Below are 22,864 nucleotides of genomic sequence, written 5' to 3' on the forward strand. Positions count from 1 at the left end.
AGACTAGACTTGGACCGGCTTAGAAGGATAATGTCATCAGCATATGCAATGTAAGACAGATTTCGAGATAATGAAACAAACGAGCAGGAAAGAGAATTAAGGGCAGTAGCTAAACAAGAATTGAATATATAAGGAGAAATAATTCCTCCTTGTCTAATTCCTCTACCCACTTGAATTAATTTGGACTGAGATGAAGACGAACTCGGACAGATACGGATCTTTAAACCAGAATACCAAGAGCGAAGGACTCGTATGACAGCTAGGGGCAATCCAGCATGGATTAAAGTGAGCAGAGCGGATGCATGAGAAATGTTATCAAAGGCCCCTTTGATATCAATCAAGAGGGCGTATAGCGGTTGACCAGAGATTCTCGCTTCTTCAATAACTTTGCTGAAAGATGCATGGGCATGGTCACATCCCAAACCTCTCTTGAAACCAACTTGATTAGAACCAGTGTCAAGAATTTCAAGAAGATCCTTCAAACACAACTCAAACACTTTCCCAATCATAGAACCCCTAGTAATTGGCCTCCAGGAACTACAAGATGACAAGTCTTTTTTCACGCTCTTAGGAATAGGCGTAACTATGCCAATATAGAATGACGATGGTACTAAACCAGTAGTAAGTAAAAGGTTGAAAAATGCCAGCAGAGTAACAAGAAAAGAAGAAGGAGCAAGTTTGAGGTGATTAGCAAATAAGCCATCATGATCCTTAGCCGACTGCGCCTTTAACGTTTTGATTGCTCCACGTAACATATCCTCAGAAATCCTGTAATCAGTTGAAAAATTCTTCAACCTTCCATCTAATTGCAACACAACACTGTTAGAATCGTACGAAGTCGACAACTTAGAAAAATAATTTTCCCACTCTTTTAGCGATGGTGTGGAATTAGTATCAGGCATGTTAATCCGCTTATTGCCTCGGAGAACATTCCAAAGGAGATTCTTGTCCTTGTCGTTATCAATGTTTGAAGAAGCTTCTTCTATGACCAGGTTATTATGACGACGGAGCTCTGCTTGGAATTCAGCCTTTCTCTTTTTCATTAGCAAAAAAACTGGATGCGAGTCTCTTGGCTTACCGAGGGCCCGCCATTCCCAATACGCTTGTTTAGCCGCCTTATTAGAATTTACCAAAAAAGGATTGAGGCTCCAAAAAGGTTTTTGCGCGCCCAATCTTATCCTATTAGTAGGAAAAACTGCCGCAGCACCATACTTTAAGCAATGGATTAATTCAAAATAAAGACAATTAATAGTCAAAGAGGGATTACTATCCATTGAATCCAAACTATCAGGGATATAGACTTTATCAATTAAAGTCCCAACTCTTTCTTGGTAAAGAGGTCTAAAATTTGGATTCCAATCAACCCGATCAAAAAATTTAGGAAGCTTATTACCAGAAAAACGAACTGGGGAAGGACGAGAAGCCAAAGGGGGTATAAGGAACTGAAGCGGCATGTGGTCACTAACGGGGAAATCTTCGATTACAGTATCCACAGGCAAAGGATCACTTGGGTTAGAAGAAAAAACATGATCAATATTAGTTGTACTACCACTCCAATGAATATAAGTAAAATCCTGGGACTTCGGTAAAACAGAAAAATTAGGAAGACAAGAAGATAAAATTGTACCCCTTTCATTTGCTATATTTGGATCACAGTTAAAATCACCTAAAATATAAGTACGCAAATTTGACTGTAAACTAGAGACAAAACGACTAAGATTAAAACAGCATTGAGTAAACGCATCGAAAGAAATATCATCATGGTAATCAGTCGGAAAATAACAATTAATTAAAACTACGTTTGAAAAACTACAAGCTAAAAAATTTGTATCAATTGCTAGAATAGCTGCATTAAGAGACTTGGGTATAATAGTAGCTAAACCACCGGAGGGACGTCCACCAGTCGGTGTAGCGGGAACAGCAAAAATGTCATGCTCAGTAGACAGACTAGAAAGCAGATTCAACGAATGATCAAGGAGGTGGTGTTCCTGAAGACATAATAACGATGATTTTTCATTCAAAAAACTATGAAGTACAGGTAATTTCCCTAACACACCATTTGAATTAAAGGACGTAATACAAAGTAATACATTCATTTACAAAATTTCTTTAAAATCGGACACCTAAAGCTGTAAACTGGATGATCATTCGAGCCACAACTGGCGCATTTAACTGGCGCTTGACATGGGGAGTCTTTAGTCGAAATGTGATTACCGCTACATCGGGCACATTTGAAACATTCAGATTTACACTGGTTTTGAACATGGTTAAAACTTTGACATTTAAAACAACGCCTAGGCTGAATACGATCACGTTCCACTCGGAAAATCTCATAACCGAATTTGATGCCATGTTTGATGTAAAAATGCAGGTATTCTTCTGTTTGAAAAATAACTCTTACAGTTTGCGATTTTCCTAGCCGATTAAACTCGATTATACCCGGAAAGTCCAATGCGTAGCCACTAACATCAAAAGCAATGTCCACACTCCTGATAATTCCAAAAAAATCGCTGAGGCTTGGAAGTTATTATGCTTTCAGAAATATTAACCTTTAGATCACAACTGAGCTTCGATACATCTTGACATGGTACCGATGCCACAACACTATCCTTAGTCGCTTTAACATAACGAATATTTGCACACCCTGTCTTATCAAATTCTTTCTTGCGGCAGACAGGATCCTTCAGTAGGAGAGTGGGTGGGTTTTTTATCACTATGGTCTCTAATGGGACAGTCTTTAGTGGGAGAGGCGGCCATTCATGGTGGGGCACAGTGGGGGTATTGAGATCAAGATCATTGCCAGGCGTTATTTTTTTCTCTAAATTAGATTCGATACGCTCAATAGAAGAAAGTGTTTTTTCAAGCTTTCGGGAATAGTCATAAACAAGTTTATCAAGCCGGACGCTGATGTCAGGCTTTAATACTGGACATTCATTAAAGCTCCGTGGGACGATTACAGGCCATATGAACTGTTTCGAATCAAGTTCTATGATAACACGCATTATGTCCGAGGCAGTAGTCTTTTCAGCTGTTTTTCCTCTCCTTTCTTGCAATCTACCAGCTTTACGACACAGACATGCGAGCAGCGTTTTTGCTACATTCAACTCCTCTAAACGATAGAATCCTGCCATTGCGTTAGATATTTCATCAACACTTATTCCTGCTTTCAACGAATCAAGAGCGAAGAATAATATCGAATTTACTACGACATGCGAAATTCCTGTCTCTGACACAAAAGTCTTATCAAACTCGCATGCATTGACTGGCTGGCTTGTGACGTCAGATATATTGTCACTTGCAATTATCTCAATGGAATGTTTATTTGGTCTCGAAATAGACTGGATTGACAGGTCCACGCTTCGACTGCATGAATTTTCAGCTACAGAATTAGTATTAGCGGGAATGGATTTTTGACTGCTGATTATCGGGGATATACAGGGATTATTGTTAGAGATGCAAGATTCATGTACTTCATCGTTATTTGAACAGATTAAGCAAATCCATTTCGGTTTTTCTTTACGCTCAATTGGGGAAATGCCTGCACACTGTGGGTGAAACATCTCGAGACATTTTGTGCATTGCAGGGTAATCCCCTTGCCACAAGATCGACCACAACCAGGACAAATAAATATTGACATTTCTCACTCCTTAGGTCTGGGCTTAAATAAGCAAGGCCCAAAAAAAATAAAATCGCCTTTAGCGCTTCATTAAGCTTATAATGCAATAGAATCCTTTATGTAGGTCAATAAGTATAGTAGAGATTATGCGTCACTATAATCCCTATTGCGAAATTTTGAGTTTCTTCGCATAAAACTTACTGAATTAATAATGTCCATGCAATATCCAATTTAGATGTTGACACTTTGAACTCTGTTAGAGGCTTAGCAGCCTCTAAACACCTCTTTTTTCATTTGTTTAGATGGATACACTCTAATTGTGCAAATATATTTCTTATCGCTTAGATCCATCCTGCAAACCATTCATAAGTCATAGATTGTAGGAATGTTTTTTTCTGGCAGCAATGCAATTCCTCCCCAAATATAATGAGTTAGGATACTTTCGAAGCGATTCAATAAAAGTTTTGGTTAAAAAATCCATTCTTTTTTTAAAATAACCTTGGCATCATTACTTCTTAACGAAAGTTCAGCCTTTTTAAGTTGTCTTGTGAGAACAAAAGGCCTCACGCTTAAAGATGTGCTCATTCAATTCATTTGAACAATTTTTATTCCAACCGAACGACTATAAAAACCAACAAAAAATAAACAACAAACAAACAAAATAAATAGCTAGAAACAATGAAAATAGCCTAGCCGGAATCATGAGGTTCATATTCTGACGCAACACGGAGTGTTAATTGCTCATTTATCCGGGTAGTCGACATAGCGCGACAAATTTTCAGCGATTTCAGCTTAATTTATTTTCACTTCGTATTTGTTTTCTTTCGCTTTTTGTTTGATATTCCACTTCTTAAATTGTATAGTGGGGAGAAATAAATCATAACTATTATTATCTTAAAGAAAATTAAAGAAAAGCTTATAAGTAAATCGACGGTTCGACAAAATTTTTGACAAAGCTGAGACGCACCAACATTTTGGATAAATTCCAATTTTTATGGCACTTGCAGCATTAAAAACAGCATTGCGGTTCAAAACACAAACCTATAGACCAGGTTTAAAAAAATACTGAAGTGCCTATCAACTTCTACCTAAAGTTTTTCTTAGAATTGGTATATACCCATGTTTTGGCTAAACAATGCTCCCACTTAAATCTGTATTTATAGTATGAAAGGTAGTACCATCATTCGTGATATATGTCGAAGGCCTTATTTTGAATAATTAAGCACCTATAAACCTGAAATATAATCAACTGAAGTATATTCATGATATATGTTTACGACCTTGTTTTTAGTAGCTAATGAAGCTTTTTGCATGAAGTTAAGATGAAAACAAGATTCCAAATGCAAGGCGTTTGTGTGAAACAGTTCGTCGTAACAAACTGTTGTAAAGTAAGGAGTGAACCCATATAAAACAATCGTTAAAAATTTTATTCTGATACAAAGAATTTCGAACGATTCTCTTGTAATTTCTAAAAATCCTCAATATTTTCAATTTAAAACTTTAGGTCAACAGCAATAGGAAAGGAAAACAGCTTATTTTCAAGGCCAAACCACTATTTTATCAGGCTAGGAGACTGTTATTCCAGTATGTCAAAACTTAGGATAATTAACACACTCTTAGATGGCATTATAAGTTGAAAAAATCCATAACATAGAACATAAGAATAATAACATGACACTTACAATAACATGAGAATTACATGATAATAATAAAGTTATACCTTTTACAAGACTATCCCAGAGCATCGTAGTGATGTCAAATTCTATTTTACACCATTAACAGAACTACCCCAGAGGACCCTAATGAACCTCAGAGCCCCTTGCACTGAGCGAGGTAAAATTAAAAAACTTCAATTCAACTTCTCAATTTGAAATAATTTCCCAAGGTTTATCCATTCATTTGTGTTTGTTACACAATTTACAACTCGTAGGCTTAGTCGAAACCCTGTGCTAACAAGAATGTTTTAAACGCAAATAAGACAGCAAAAAAATTACCATACCTTTGTTCTTTAGTTCCATATAATTTCCAACCGTAACAACACCTCCATCAATGTTTCCATCATGGTTGATTATTGAGAGTTTTAATGATTTAATGTTTGGCATAGTCCCACTATCCTCCATGACTGTAAACAATGGATCCATTAATATACATCTGCCATGAGTGTACGCAAGGAAGACAATGACACCCCCTCCCCCGAGAAAACGCGCAAGTAGGTTTTTCGACTCATGGACAATGTCAGTTTTTACCACCCTTACAAGGATACAAAAAAAAACACCTTAATCAAATGCTGCCCGTACAGATTCTGCACCCGTGGAAAAGTCCAAGCCCCCGAGCAAATTAGGGTATTGATCATACCTTGGAGGTGGTCGCATTCCGGAAGCGAATGCAACGAATTTTCTTGGTGACATTGCTAAATGACAAGACGGTTTTTGACAAACGTAAAAACATGTTTCAGGCGAAGGGTAATATTTGTGCATCAATAGTGTCAATGATTTTCAGAAGTATCGATCTAACGATCAATTACCAATATTATCGATACTACATGGTATCGATATCACGATATCGATACCAGTACTTGCGGTATTGCATCGCAAATCAGAAAAATTTTTGTGCAGTCTGGAGTAGTCACTAAACTAAATGTAAAGTATTGTTAAATTAAACTGTGATCTAATTTGTTGAAAGCGATAAAACTTGTACATGACACGAACGTTAATCAGAAAAACGTAGAAACATATTTCAGGCAAAGGGTAGTATTTGTGCGTCGGTAGTCTCAATAATTTTCAAGAGTATTGATCCACCTGTGCGGAACTACTGACTATCAAAATTTGTTGTGATGTCCCAAGTTTCGGGTATGAGTAAATGTAGTCTGGAGTAGTACTAAATATCAATTAAATACAATGTCACAAATAAATACAATGTCACAATTAAATTCAATGACAATGTCAATATAACTAAATGTCAACTAATTATTGACTTTAAATGCGGTTTAATTTCACGAAGGTGCAGGCGGTGAATATTGTGCTAATATAGGCGACAGAAGAAGGGTATTTAAATCTTCAATTGAATTTATTAAAGTAAGTACTTTTCAATAAGCAAGTTTTTATTCTAAATATTACTTATGTATCAGCATGCAAAGTGATTATTTTTTGTCTACATTGCCATTTGTGTTTTAGTTCCGTATTTCCGTTTTTTAAGAGTTTTGTTGTCAATTGTTAATACTCACTATTAGCTCTTTATTTACCTATAGCAATTTAATTATTATACATTTATGTATGCTAAAGTATAATTCATAAAAAAAAATTATATTAAATTATAAAATAGTATTAAATTCGTATATAAAATTGTTTAAAATTTATATAATTATTATATATACTTATATTTTCTTATAGCAATTTAATTATAGCCATTAGCTCTTTATTCATTTATAGCAATAGCTCTTGATTTACACTTCACTATCAGATTTATTTACTTTATCGACCCACTTTGAAACAAAAAACATAATATACAGTTAATTATAGTTATTATAATTATAATTACAGATTTATTTTTTTCACCAAGCCCACTTCGAAACAAAAACACCATAGTATTGTACATACGGTAAGTTATAGTTATTATAATTGTGTTGCGAGAGCAACACTTTGGTTTTGTCCCGGTTTTTTTTTTTTTTTTCCTATGCCGCCGATCTCAGCTTATTCCTGGAAACTGGTAAGGGTCTAACCTGTGCGGTTTTTACGGAAAGTGTGGACCTCAGGCCGGATTGATGAATATGACATTACATTTTGGAAAGCTCCGTAGAACTCTTGCCTGGGGCCAAAAAGGATGGTTTTTGCTTGTCCTCGAGCCAGAGCCTATAGTGTGCGAAGTGAAGTGGAGTTATATAGCCTATGTCAGAGAGGAGTATCTGAAGTTGTGCAGCCAAGCTTTCGTTTCATCAAACCATGTTTCTGCTTTCGAGTGGAAAGCTCCGTTCTAGCAGGCAAGCAGGCAGGCACCAGTTTCAAATTGAAGATGGACTAAAATCTATAAGTGTTAAATATATGCGGTAGTTCCCCGGCCCCACAGCCAATATATCTTCTTTGAGTGATAAATAGAAAAATTTACAGAAACAAAAAAGTGCGATTTTCCCACGGGTCCGAAAGTGCTGCCATCTATTGTTTCTAGCCATTTCTGTTCGTGATTTCAGCTAACTTTACCATTCTTTTTTTTTCTACTTGGGATTGCAATAGAGAAATGGTATCAGATATACCTCTTAAACTTTAAAAGTTCTCTCATTGCTAAAGAAATTAGAGCTTATCCTTTGCTCCTTTCTAAGTGGTGGTGTTAGAAAGTTGGCCTCCGGCAAAAAAGTCAACTTTTGAACTAAGACAGATAGAATTTTTTTTCAATGACAATCGATAGACCTTGATGAGCCATTTTCTGTTAAAAAAATTCCTTCATGACATATACCAGTTTGAAAGTTTCAAGGGGTTGACAACTTCAGTGGTAAGGTACACACTTGAACCAAAAATAGGCCGATACCAATTGTGAGATATGTAGGGGACTTCCAAGCAACAGTCGATTATTAGCTTATAATCATCTTTGGCAATGAGGGGTTTGCAACTTTGCTGATTGGTGTACCTATTATCTGTTTCTGGTGTAATTGATGGTAAGAACAACTTGGTTCCCGATTGTAAGACATGTAGGGGAGTTGTAAGTAATAATCGGCTGTTAGGCTACAATGACTTCAGCGACAAGGGGTTTGCAGCTTTTGCTAGTTGGTGTACCCATTATTTGTTTCCGGTGAACTTGGATGTATATCACGGGAGAGGGACTTGTAAGTAAGAATCGGTTGCTAGAGGAGGTTCATCAGAGGCTAAAAATTTGTGCAAATTGGTGCACATCTATGGTATTTGATCCTGAAAAGTCACGAATAGCTTTATAATACCAACTAGATTATATAAGATAATGTTCCAAGTTTCCATCGGTCACGATGTCTACGATTGAAAAGGATAAAGTTCAACTGGCTGCAAACTCAATTTAGTCCCTTCTTCCGATATTCTTTTGCTGTTGTTTTTTCAACGCTGAAGAACTTGATCATGTGATTACTGATTGTGTTCTGCTTTGAATATGCCGTTTTGAATGCTTTGATAGTTTTGACAACTTCAGAATTTAACCGATAGCGAAGAAACAAAACCAAAGTGTTGCTCTCGCAACACTTTTATCGGAGAAGCCGGACAAAGGTTGCCGCAACACTTCACGTTGCCCAGGCAACGTAGGTCTAGTTATAGATTTATTTGCTTCATCGACCCACTTTGAAACATAAACACCATAATATTGGACATCATAAATTATAGTTATTATAATTATAATTACAGATTTATTTTCTTCACCAAACCAACTTTGAAACAAAAACACCATAGTATTGTACACTCGGTAAGTTATAGTTATTATAATCATAGATTTATTTGCTTCATAGACCCACTTTGAAACATAAACACCATAGTATTGTACATCGTAAATTATAGTTATTATAATTATAAATTTATTTGCTTCACCGACCCACTTTGAAACAAAAAAAAACATAGTATTGTACATACAGTCAATTATAGTTATTATAGTTAATATAATTATAGCATAATTATATATTCATTTGCTTCACCGACTCGCTTTGGAAAAAAATACCATAGTATTGTACATACATTTATTTATATATAGTCAATGTACATATATATAGTCAATGTACATATGTATTTATATATAGTCATGTACATATAGTCAAGTTATGTATCTACTCAGCATGATGCTGAGTAGCATCATTTATTTAAATAAATAAAATAAATGTTTAATAATTTTAATTAAAATATATTACATATATAATATAATATATATAATATTATAATAATAATATATATATATAATAATAATAATAATATATATATTAAAAAATATTAAATAAAATAAAATATTTTTAATGATTAATAAAATATATATATTTCTTTAAAACTTGCTTTCAAAATGGGCTAAAACGTAGAAAATCAGTTTTTGTTGTTGAGAATCTATGAATGTAAGTGAAAAACAGGGTAAAAAAGCAGATTGGGCTATACATAATATAGCTATCAAACTGGTCAAGGTTATAAGTTACATAAATGAAAAAAAGTTGGTGAGTTGAGTAAAACGAGTTAAATAGATCAAGTTATGTAAAATAGTTATGTAAAAAGCCCAATCCATTTTGCGAACCTCGTTTTCACTCATATCCATAGATTATCGCAAAAAAATAAAATATTTCCTACTTTTTAATCCATTTCGAAAGACAAAAATTCGTCTTATCTAAGATTCCAACAAAGTTCCACATATAAGCGTTCTTACGTTGATTTTTGAATTTAAATGGAATAGTTGTGGGCATCAAGTCATGGCTAATTGTAGAAAAAGCCAAGACAGATAGTCCAGTTGAGTGAGTGGCAATTCTGGCATTAAACCCCCTTATTAGGAATGTATAAAAATGGTGTTAATTCATTTGTTAACAGATAAGTCTCTCTATCATCCGTCCATGCGTCATTCCTAGGGCAGTAAAACTAAGGTAGATAGTCATAGAGCCTATAATTTTCCAAGTGTTTGGTTAAATGGCACGGGTAAACGACGGGAGTAAGTGTGCCTCAATTAGGCAAATCAAACTATTTCCTACTCCTCTTATTTAATACTCCTATCAAGTCTCCCTTTACACATATATTGAAAGATTAGGAGTGATAAAAATTGTCCTGGTTGCAGTGGTATCAAGTTCAATTTGAAAAGACAAAAAAAGTATTTTAGGACAGAACTTCATCTTATTTAAGATTCTATCCAAAGCTACTACATATAAGTGTTCTTACCACAGCACTATCAAGTATTGTATATATACACGTTTGGCTGTTCCCAATCACCCGTTTATGTAATTTATTTATACAATGGGAGTATACAAAATTCAACTATATCCAAGCTAAAAAGGAGGGGTTGACAGATCCGTATAAATTTTGACAAAACTAGAGAAAATTCAATTGCAGAGAGGGGATGCTTATTCATATTTTGAATAAGCATCAAAATTTGATTCTGTTGATATATCTATTGTTATCACAACTCTCTTTCTTAGAGTTTCGGTTACTATTGGGCAGCATTGCTTCTTACTAACAGTTCGTAACCTCGAACTATTTGATTAATCTTATTCCAATTCTTAATTTAAACAAAGTTCTTAATTTAATTTCATTAGACTTAACTTCTTAGCTTTAGTAGCAGTAGCAATAGTGGTAGCAGTACAATTAATAATAGTAGCCTTGGCTTTAGTAGCAGTAGTAGTAGCTGTAGTAGTAGACACACTAATATATTGCTAATACATTAGTAAATCTAATAAAAAAAATGGGGTGTGTGTTTTTCTTTTTTGCCGAGCCTCGCTTGTGTTTATCTTAGACCGTCTGAAGATTTCAACACAACGTTTCACGCAAAACTAACATTCAAATTCATTTAAGCAACCTTAACTACTTTAAATCTTTAACTGTTTATATTTCACTAGAGTACAAATATTCTTATATCTGTCTTTTTTTATATAGGTATCTATATTATTTTAAATCTTTATATTTTTTTTTGAGAAGAAAGCCCTAAAAGGGCTACTAATTTTAGGCCTTCTAATTTCAACAAATGCCACGGAAAAATAAATTTAAGATTTATATAGGTAACTACATTATTTTAAATCTTTATATCTTTTTTTAATCCATAAGAATGGAAAGTAAAATAATAATGGATATATTAATACTGAAACTTATTTGTTAAATTCTAAGAAATCCCTAAGAAATAGTCTGAGGATCCCTAGAAGTCCTAATCGGGTCTTTAAATAGTATTAGCAACTGTTTTTAGTATAACATTTTAATTTTATCTATTATTTTATTACAATCTTCCTGACTCCATCAACAATGATGATATGCCGCTAGTCCTGAAAATTTCCTGATTTATTTTCAGCTTTAATATATATGATGTGCCTTCGCTTGAATGGTTCAGGCGAGGGATTTCCAGGGATTACCTCTCCTGTGAGGCTATTTCAGGGGGCGACGGATTTTTTTTTCTTGTATTTGTGTTATTTGTTTTTGTTTTTTTGTGTTCTTTGTCTTATTTGTAGTTCTTTGTTTTTCTCCTTGTACTCCACTTTTTCCCTTTTGTAAGTGGGTAAGAAATAAATTATTATTATTATTATTATTTAAGACGAAGCTCATTTTTAGGTACAAAAATTAAAAAAAAAAAAAAAACAAAAAGAAAAAGATTAGAAAATAGAAAAAACAGAAATAAAAAGTCAATAGTCGGAAAAAACAGAAATAAAAGTAAGTACACAGAAATAAAGGTTAAAATAGCAAAAATTAATTAAAAACTTCTAGATTCTCTAAAACATTTGTTTTATGCTTTAATACATACAACATTTCCAATTTTCGAAAAAAAATGGATTTCTTAAAAATCTTTGAAGTCTAGACAACTTTGAAAAAAAAAAACAACTTAAGAAGTCTTTCAGCAAAATTAAATATACCCATGAAAAGAATAAATAAATAAAAAAAAACATCTTGCATACATACGAGGTCATTTTTAGGTATTCCCGACAGGGTGTATGCTCAAGGTAGTCCTACCAGGCTGTGTCTTGACTGTTTGCCCCTAAGGTAATTGCTCTTTCAGGAACGAGCTTCGATAATTTGCAAAGGAGGAGAATGCGCGGATTTGCAAAAGACCGACACAGTTGCCACATCAAAACGATCTTGGATCGATTGCAGAAGTTTGGCTCATATAATCAATTTTTGACTCTCGTTTGAAGATAAAATCAGGATGAGCCTTCAAATTTCGAGCAATTGGCAAAAAAAAAATATCAAAACAGTAATAATTAAAATACTTTTAAATATTAAGTATAATTGGGAGGAGGTAGGCACGCGCATTGAGCTTTTATTTTTATGAATTTTGATATTTTATTAATCACAAAATCGACTCAATTCAGCCATTTTTATTTTAGCAGTATGATGTAGGAAATTTTCAATATTCTGCCTATGCTTCTGCTGATACAAGTCATTCAAAAAGTTGCCATAATATTTGGTATCAAAAATGTCACATTTATTTGTTAATATTTATTTTAATAATTTAATATTAATAGTTAATATCTACTTCTTAAACTTTTTATTTATATTTTTTTAGTATTAAAGAGGATATCTTGCATTAGAAGAGTCCGAACTTCTACATGCTACACATCCTCCCAAAAATTCTCAGGGTTCTAAGAGACTCCTTAAGAGGTGGGACCCCTCCGCATTCAAGCCCGTATTCATAATCACAAACCTTCATCATCAATAATTTCCAGACCAGAGCTAGAAGATTCGGACTTTACTTGACTTTCGTCATCAAATGGAGACATGCTGACAACAGATTCATCCCAAGGCAATATGACAGGGATTTCAGTAGCCTCAAGCGGGTCAGTATTGGTAGGTGTTCTCCTTTTAGCCCCTAAAACAGAAGAGAAAAGAATTCAGGGACTAAATAAAAGAGTAAGGGAAATGGCAAGGGTAAAAATTGTATCTGGTCTATAAGATGAAGCACTAAGAAAAGTCTAGAAGCAGAACGGAGCTAAAGGCAAAGACCCTCATTTTATTAGCTGAGTATCCGAAGCGAAAAAAGAAATAAAACGACTACTAACAACTCACCGCAGCACCAAGCCACCTGAGGCCAAAAGAGCTACACACACTTCTCCTCCATCCCAATCTATTCAAACCCTCCCTCTTTACACCCTCCCAGAAATTTCCCATTTCCGTTAAATCTTTCTTTATGACATCTCCCACTCTAGACGAGGACGACCTGCTTTCTATTTCGCCCTAAACGGCTGACCAAAAAGGACAATTTACGACAATGTGTCATTCTTCATCTGCAGAACGTACCCAAGCCATCTCAACTTTTCTTTCATTATAGCAGTAGAAAGCAGGATTGAAACGCATTTTTCGTACAGCCTACTGTTTGAAATACGGTCGGTCACCCGGGTACCCAGAACAATCCACAGGCAATTTCTCTGGAAAACATCTAGCAAATCTTCATCCGCTTTTCAAAGCGCCCATGCTTCGGCGCAATATTTGACAACCATCATCACTGTAGCTTTCAATATTCTAGTCTTTGTTTGAAGACTTATCTTCCTATTCTTCCAAGCTTTGGAACAAACATTGGTGCAAATCTTTTCAGATGCCAGTCTGACCAAGTTTAGTTTTTCTCCGTGGTCTTAATGTCACAGTAGTTTGCTGACTCTTTATTTCGTATAAAATTAATTTTACCTACTGTAGCAGTAGCAGCAGCAATTAGTTCAGTAACTCTTGAGATCCATGGGGCCCTGTTTTCTAAGTCATTTGGGTTTAGGTTTTCTAAGTCATTTGGGTTTGCAAATGACTGTTGATATAGTGTCTTGAGATCAAATACCACGAATTCTTGCAATTTGAGACGGCTTCAAACAAGTGGCAAAAATAAAAACTCCGTATATTATTTCACAGTTGGAATCCACTGAGGTGTTCAAAATGCTGATGGCTAATTCCAAGGCCATCAGAACCTAAAAGAACCTAAAAAAAGAAAAGAAACAAAGAAGTGACTATTGACAATTTTATGACATTGACATCCCTATTGACAATTTATGATTCTTTCAATTCATTTATTGATTCCTAACCATCAAACAAATGAAGTTTGGTGTTCCAACTGGGCTAGCAACATAGCATCTATCAAAAAGGCCTAGCAAATAAACCAACCATCTATCAAAAAGGCTAATTAAGAACTGGGCTAAAAAGAAATTCAGTTTTAGAGTCTTTAGTTTCTGGATGGTATTCCATACCTATCCTTCATTGTTATAAACCCTCTGAAAAAAAGCCGAAATTAACGGTTATTATAAAAAAAAATTATTAAATATATGAACGAGCCAGAATATGTTGCCATATTTTAGCGCATGTGCACAAAAATCTAGAGTTTATCTGGTCAATAGATCGTTATTTAAAACGGACAAAAATAAGTCAAACCCGTGGCATGAAATATGAAATAAACGCGGTTGAGCAATTCCTGGCTGTGGGCTAGTATTAGACCACAGCCAGAATTGACCACAGCTCAAAATTAAAAGTGACATTTTAATAAATGAATGTAATGAAGCTTAATAGATTTATTTAAGGTCAACATGCTGCTGCGAAAGGGAATTTCTTATGAGTAAGAAAGATGGACCAAATTAGGGACCAAATAGGGGACTACTGGGACAGGCAGCTTAAGTACCTGCACTTCCCACAGCACTTCATAAGAATTACGTAATATCATAAGGAGAACCCTTTGGTAGCTGATTGGAGGATATTTTATTTTTAGTAAAAAAAGGGTTCTAAAGTGTCTGAAATTAGTCAAGATTTGTGCGTGTTCTTTTCTTCTTTTTTTTCTGTGCCCTTTTTGTTTTTCTTTTCATTTTTTATACTCTTCTTTAGCGCATTTGTGTTATATGCAGAGGGTAACAATAAATTATTATTATTGTTATAATGCATTCGATAATGTAATAAATACTACAAAATTCTGGTAAATAATTAATATTTCAAGTAGTAATTGTCTTCTACTGTCTGCTTGGTACATAGCCCTATTCTTCTATTTTCGAACAACTGATTATTTTGTACCTTCTTTATGCAATCACCCTCTTCTCTATCTTTCCAATTCTATTCATTTACCTTTTTCTTTTTCCATTTCATCTGTTTGTACACTCGTACTAAGAAAACAGCAAAATGCGACATGAACTTGACGAGACACTTAGCAAAATTAAATTAAGCACTTAACAGCTTTCATAAACTATTTCTTTTGTATTTTAAGTCATTGACGTCTTTTACTATTTTTTTTTTCCAAAAGGCATAAACTATTAACGAGAAAAAAAACCTAAAGAAAGAAAAGAAACAAACAAGTCAAAACAGAAGTTAAAAACTCCCCAGCGTTTATTCTAAACCTATAACTGTTTAATAGTCATTAAAAACAGCTAATCGAGAGATCTATTCCAGTAGTCAGGCCAGGATGGGCCTGGGCTTAGTGCAGCAAAATGCCAGGGGGCACAATAAATCACAATGAGTGATCTTTTCCAGTCCAACATCAATCCAGTTATTGTTAAGAAAAAGAAATGAATTATTGCACACTAAAAAAAAAATGCGTTCTTCTGGTTGCTGGAGACCAATTTTTGCCCCCCCCCCTCAAAATTATAATATTTTATTATATTTCTTTAATACATTTATTACTCAATAATGTAATTAGTAATGTAAAAGGAATAGGATAAATGGTATAATTCTGACATTACAATATCCCTTAATTCTGGTAAGTTGAACTATGATGTTTTAACAAGCAACAGTCTTCCATTGTCTGCTTTGCTTAAAGAATATTCTCCAATTTTTCAACAATTGATTATTCTGTACATGCAGTTGCCTTCTTCCCCATGGTTGTGACACTACCCATTTATCTTTCAACCTTTTCCCTCTTTTCATTTCATTTCTTCATGCAGTCGCCTTCTTCTCCCTCTTTTCAGCATTACCCGTCTTTCTTTTCATTTCCTTTTTTACAAAGTCCTCTTCTCCTTTATATTTTAAAACTACCATTCTTTCTGATCATTTTTTCTTTTTTACACACATCTCCTCTCTCTCTTTATAACGCCATCTTTCTCTCTTTTTACTCCATTTCTTTATATGATTGCGTTGTCCTTCCTATTTTTAATACCACCCTTCTCTCTTTCATTTTTCGTCTCTCATTTCTTTTAATTTGTTATTGATGTTGTAAAGTGTTAAATCTGGATTAATAGAGAGTAATGGTATTCAAAGTGCCATCTGCTGACCTCCCTTGTGTCTCATCTTGAGCTTTTTCTTCAAATGTGTCATCATTTTGTCCATTTCTTCGTCCTCATCCACTTGAGACAAAAACCGGTTGCTTGTGGATAGTTAGGCATTTCTGATACAGATTTTTAGGGATATACTCGATAATTCGGAGATAGTGGAATCACTGAACAGAACGCAACTGATGAGCCAAAAGTAATGGAAGAGAGAGGTGATACTGAAATCTCAGCTGCCATTCTTGGGAGACATTTGACAGTTTGTAAGTGGTCACGGAATTCACTTTTCTGTGAATAGGCAGCGCGGTGGCTGAATACACCTGGCTTTTTGACAATAAATCATATGAATCCAGTTTCTGTTAAGAAAAAGATCACTCATTGATGATTTATTTCACCCTCTGGCATTGTGCTTCCCGAAGCCCAGGCCTAGTGCGCCCGGACTTAGTCTTAGCCTAAGTACTGGAATAGATCTCGTGATTAGGTCTTCTTAACAACTACTAAACAGTTATAAGTTATAATAAACGCTGCGGATTTTTATCTTGTTTGTTTCTTTTCATTTTTTTTAGGTTCTTTTTTTCTTGTTAATCTAATATGTAAACCAAACCTGTATCTTGGGCAGTCTGTGAATTGAAATCTTCATAAGTGGAGCAATATGCAACTGGAGTTACGTCGTTTGATCTGCGGTTGAAGACTGGCGATTCTTTTCGGTTAGAAGAGCCTGCGTTTGATGGCAAAAAACTTCTACTTTCTAAAACAAAAATAAACAATTAAAGTTATTAATTAGTAAAAAAAATAATAACGATAACAATTACTATAGATTCCATAGACTGCTCAGAAAGTTCACCCCCTACATCATAACTAATTTTGTAACGAAAGAAGATAAAAATTGAGATGTTGCCAAATATGTAGCCAGGTAAGTTCGCCCCATAGTGGAACTAACTTTGCAGGCTAAGTACTGAGAGAGATTAAGTACTAAACGTAGCCAGCATAATCAGATGTTCGTCACATATATACAGTAGTAGTAGTCATACGGGGTTTATTAAAAAAAAAAACAAAAAAAAAAACGATACAACAAAACACTTAATCCTCTTTACGCTTTCGCTTGCTTAGAATAACCCCTTAAACATAGGAATAAAATTCAAAAATGCAAGGAATAAAAAAATATAAATTGTAAACAAATACGAAATAGAAACAATAGGGGAAATCTTTTCAAGACAGTGGAAATCAGTTCTGTGAATATTTCGGCCCTACGTCCAAGGGCCGTCTTCAGCACAATACGAGAACGAGAGAGAAAATATGTATATATTTTCTACATGTAAGTTTATTTATATATACATATTTTCTCTCTCGTTCTCGTATTGTGCTGAAGACGGCCCTTGAACATAGGGCCGAAATATAACTGATTCCACTGTCTTGAAAAGATTTTCCCTATTGTGTCTACTTTGTATTTGTTTGTTATGGAAAGGCAGTGTGGTCTTCGTCACTATTTTAATATAAATTGTAAAAAGAGGAGTAACTCCAAACTGTGTTAACTACATTATGCACAGGAGGCAATTTATGTCACACATCTGCAGTATTTAAAGCAAAACATAAAAATTTAAAGCACGATCTAAATGACATTGAACATACATGACCAAGAAACAATTGCAATTTATCATGGAAGAATGCGTAAAATTTTTAAATAACACGCAAGCTCTTAGTATATTAAGCTAAAAAATTTTAAAAGGGATGACCAGTTCAATCAATCAATTTATTAATACTAAAAGAAAAACTATTACAAAAGTAAAGCGGTTAATAGGCCCAAGACGCTTTGCTTGTACCAGTTCGACCGAAAGATTGGTCTATAGGGTAACTTTCAAGAATAGTACAAAATATTCACCCAAGAATTGAACTTCTTCATCCCCTTCTTCATAACAATCCTCTAACGCCCACGCCAAGGTCAGGAATTACATATATATATGCTATTGATCTCACACTAAAATATGTTCTCTCATACTAAATGTGTCATACTAAAATGTGTCCCCTAATACTGAACTAAAGGCTGAAAACTGCGTGCATTTACAGAATAGATCAAACACTAAAATGTGTTCTCTAGTTCCAAAAAGGAAATGAATGTAGGATATAATTTACTTTTTTATAAATGACTGCTGAGACTGTAAAAACAAGACTGCCAGATTCTGCAGTAAACACAAAAAACTGAGGTAAATCAACATATAATGGAACTGTAAGCCACAATTTTAATGAAACGTATAGTTACATACAAATATCAGTCTTTTAATCCAAGATTGGCTCAAAGTACTCCTCACAAGCAAATCTGAAATTGTTACTTTATAAATATACTTCTTTGCCCCCCTCCCTTCCCCAGAATTCCCTAAAACCTGGTCTAAGGCTGGAAACTGTGTGCATGTATAGCATGAATATAACATACTAAGACGCGCTCTATATATCTCACAAGGAAGTAAATGCAGAAAACAACTTCCTTTGTAAAGTGACTGCAGCAATTAAAAAGCAAGACTTGACATTCTGTGATAAGCACACCCTGGGAATAGAGTGAAAAACATAAAAACTCACAATTTTAATGATATTCTGTTACATAAACATCACTTTCTTAATACAAGATTGGTTCGAAGTACTCCTCCATGGAGTAGAGTAACTTTTTATTCACAACAAGAAATAAAAACTGTTAATCAACGGAAATACAAACCCCTTATGGCATAATTAAGCGCATTACTTGTTACAAAGAAAAGGAAAAACCATGATGCAGACTACATTTTTAATAATTCAAACGGCTACATGTTCCCAAAATAAAACGAGAAAAACAGAAACAACCTGATACTGTTAAGTCGCAACGTCTTTCTTTAATACATTAAAAAGCTAAACCTTATCAGGGCACTCTCGAATTGATAATGGTAGAGGGTTTCCAGACAAATGTTGGTAAACTAAATGTCCTTAGAAACAGTGGCGTCGATGGAGAAGGGGAGAAGCTCTATCCCCCCTTTATATTTTGAAGAATACCTTTTCGCGAGAATTTCCCTTGAAAAATGCCTTTTTTGGTATTTTTTTTTAAACGACAAATTTGCCCCTTTGGGCAGTAATAGATGGCATTAGTTGTTTGTTTTTACATTACTATGCATAAATACGGGTTTCCATTCTTATCACATTACCAGTCTTTTTCATCAATAATTTCTTGAGAATGGTGTTAAACTAAATATCCTTAGAAACAGTGGCGTCGATGAAGAAGGGGAAGGGCTCTGTCCTCCTTTATATTTCGAAAAATATCTTTTTGTGAGTATTTCCATTGGAAATGCCTTTTTTGGTATTTTTTCAAAACGACAAATAAGTCGCTTTGCGTAATGCTAGATGGTATTAGTTGCTTGTTTTTACGCAGGCATAAACTCACGTTTCTATTCTTATAACATTACCAGTCTTTTTCATCTTTTTTCTTTTTCATCAGAGTTTCTTGAGAATGGTGGTTAACTAAATGTCGTTAGAAACAGTGGAGTCGATGGAGAAGATGGAGGGGGGCTCTGTCACGGCTTTATAATTTGAAGAATACCTTTTTGTAAGCGTTTCCATTGAAAATGCCTTTCTTGTTTGTTTTGTTTTTGAAAAGACGACAGATTTGCCCCTTTGGGTAATGCTAGATGACAATAGTTGTTTTTCTTTTACACAGGTATAAACTTGGGTTTCCATTCTTATCACATTACCAGTCTTCTTCATCGAGAGTTTTTTTAGAATGATTGTAAACTAATGTCCTTAGAGGCAGTGGCGTCGATGGCGAAGGGGTGTGGGACTGTGTCCCACCTTACATTTCGAAAAATACCCTTTTTTGGAGAATTTTTATTGAAAATTGTATTTTTTGGCATTTTTTGTTTAAAACGACAAATCTACCCCCTAGATCTTGATAAACACATTCCTCCTGTCTTAATTTCCTTGAATTACCACCATCACTTAGTGGCCCAGTGGCCCACTGGAGCCATTCTGGATCTGTATACAGTGGGAAACTATTTGTTGTGAACGTTGTCTTCCTACACATAGTTGATTTTAACTCAACTATTTCTTAGAAATTGTTACTAGAATGTCCGGTCACTAATCAAGGACTAATATGTACTAGGTACTATGTTCAGATAATTTTTTTTTTTTGCGGGAGTGGTAAATCATAAATTTTGAAAAATCATAAATTTTTCATAAAAGTGGTAATATAAATTTTGAATAATATTGGCATTGTATATACTTTCGTCATAACTACTTTGCTACCCACTATATAGAATAGAGGGTGGTTCAAATCAAAAATTTGTTTATACTCATTTTTGTTACGTTTTTACCTGTCGGACAATTTTTTTTTGGGGGGGGATTGAACCTCTAGATCCCCCCCCCCTGTATACGGCATTAAGCAACAAGTAACAATAACCTGTAAGTAACAATGCAAACATAAATAATATATATATTTTAGATTTGGTTTTGTGCATCTGGTTGCCAAAGTTTGTCCATGTCAGCCACCCATCTAGACCAAACGAATCCCTGAGTGGGGTGGGAGAAGGCCGTAAGGGAAATTGAAACTTCCTGAGAGGGTTGTAAATGGGAGGCTTTGAATAGATTGGGATTGAGAATGAGCATGCGCAGCTGTGTTGGTCTCAGGCGGCTCGGTGCTGCACACGTAGATACACGTAGTTTCTTTTGATCTACCTCTCCCCTTACTTGAATCAAAATTTTAGATAAATACCAAACTCAATTATTTTCAACAGGTAGTAACAAAAATGTTTCTGTGATAATAACTGGCAATATTCAAATTTGAAGCAAGAAAAATTACATAAATTTGCGGGGCTGCCACATCCATCCATCCCCTGTATTAAATTTAGTACAATAATGCACATTATACTTGACACATTAAAAAAACCCGCCCCCCTCCAAAAAAATTACTACAATACAGTACATTGCACTGTTTTGCCTAAAATAGGCATAGGAGCACAAAGGGACATGAACTTTCCTTTTACTGTTTTTTTTTTTTGTTTAGGTCTTTTATTCTTAATAACTATCCAACAAGCAAGATTGCTATCCCATGATATTCCAGGAGAAATTCTAACATTAAGGAATTTGTTGAATTTAATACCCTCGGAAATCCGGAACTCATATAACCTTATTACCTTCAAGCGAGCAGTAAAGGGTCATTACAGAAATACTGATTAGATTTGAATATCGTACGGTCCTTCTCTTTTCGGTCTTTTTCTTTTCTTCTTTTCTTTCTGTTCGTCCCCCCCCACTTTTTTTTCTTTTTTGATAAATCCCGTCGATTCGTTGTTTCTGTTTGTTGATTGTTTAATTATTCTTTAGTTAAGTTTCTGCCCTAGCCAAGCATTTTTTGTTCTTTCCTGGTAGATTATGTACAGTAGTTATGTGTTTTTGTTTAAATATATATGATTGAATTAAATTGAAAATTGAAGGATTAATACAGTTTGCATAGGGATAAATTGAGCTAGAAAAATATCACGAGTTCTTTCACCCAAAGCCTTGGACAAAATAGATTGATCCAAAATAGTAAATTTTCGCTGCCATAAGTAAAAAGTGAACTCTTCTGATACATGTTGACCTTGATCGTCTGCTCTTTCACTGTTTCTTTGCCTTCAGATACCTTAGGATTAGGTGGATAAGTGATTCTTCTGATTCTAAGAAACCCTTAAGATAGTTTATAAACATACTCTTTATTAGGCTGGTTTACAAGTAGGGCTACTGTCTATAAAAGCTTTTATCGTTTTGCAGAGGGTCGTTTATAGCTTTTTTTTTATCTGTCTTGTGTTTTCAGCAAGGGTTGAGGACCCCCCCTTAGACTAATCCACCAAACTCTCTTTAAAGAAAATTTAAAATCTGAGAAAAATGTAATTTTTTTGTCCCTGTCCCAAGGTAAATGTCCAGGAAAATTTCCATATTTTACGTAGATAACTTCGAAGACCACACTGCCTTTTCATGACGAAAGTAAAACAGTTCAAAATAGGGATGATACCTTTTTATTGACAGTGAATAGATATAAAATTATTTAACTGGATATTTCGAACACATATACAGTGTTCATCATCAGCAGTAAAACTAAAAGACATGAATAAAAATAAACAAAATTTATACCTAATAAACTAATTACATATAGTTTATTGCTCTTATTTTTTTCAATGCAACAGCCGAGGCAATCTTGACCTTTTTGGTTCCGGTTCATTAGAATTATCTGACATATTACGTGGACAGAGGTCATAGCTCTTAGGTGAGGTGATATTTACTTTATTTGAACTCAGTAAATTATCATAAATTGAGTTCAATCCAAATTCGCCTGTATCCCTGTTTATGGAATTATTCTTGAATAGAATTTTTTTAATTTCGATTGTTTCCCTGAAAGTTTGCTTTAAATTGCTTTAAATTTGCTAGAAATTTTAGAGAACTA

The 22,864-nt window shown here is 34.4% G+C and overlaps 1 protein-coding gene across 1 annotated transcript in view; it reads right to left on the bottom strand.

Annotated features, from left to right (window-relative positions):
* Positions 1-22,864, bottom strand: part of LOC136024744 (uncharacterized) — a 54,099-nt gene that overhangs the window by 18,281 nt on the left and 12,954 nt on the right. Inside the window, exons 3-5 of the mRNA XM_065700182.1 lie at positions 17,042-17,185; positions 12,924-13,088; positions 5,617-5,739 (exon numbers count right to left, since the gene is read on the bottom strand). Of these exons, the coding sequence (XP_065556254.1) occupies positions 5,617-5,739; positions 12,924-13,088; positions 17,042-17,185 (432 nt within the window). The remainder of the gene's footprint in view (positions 1-5,616; positions 5,740-12,923; positions 13,089-17,041; positions 17,186-22,864) is intronic.

The sequence above is a fragment of the Artemia franciscana genome, chromosome 3 (genome assembly GCF_032884065.1).
Source record: "Artemia franciscana chromosome 3, ASM3288406v1, whole genome shotgun sequence".
NCBI lineage: Eukaryota > Metazoa > Arthropoda > Branchiopoda > Anostraca > Artemiidae > Artemia > Artemia franciscana.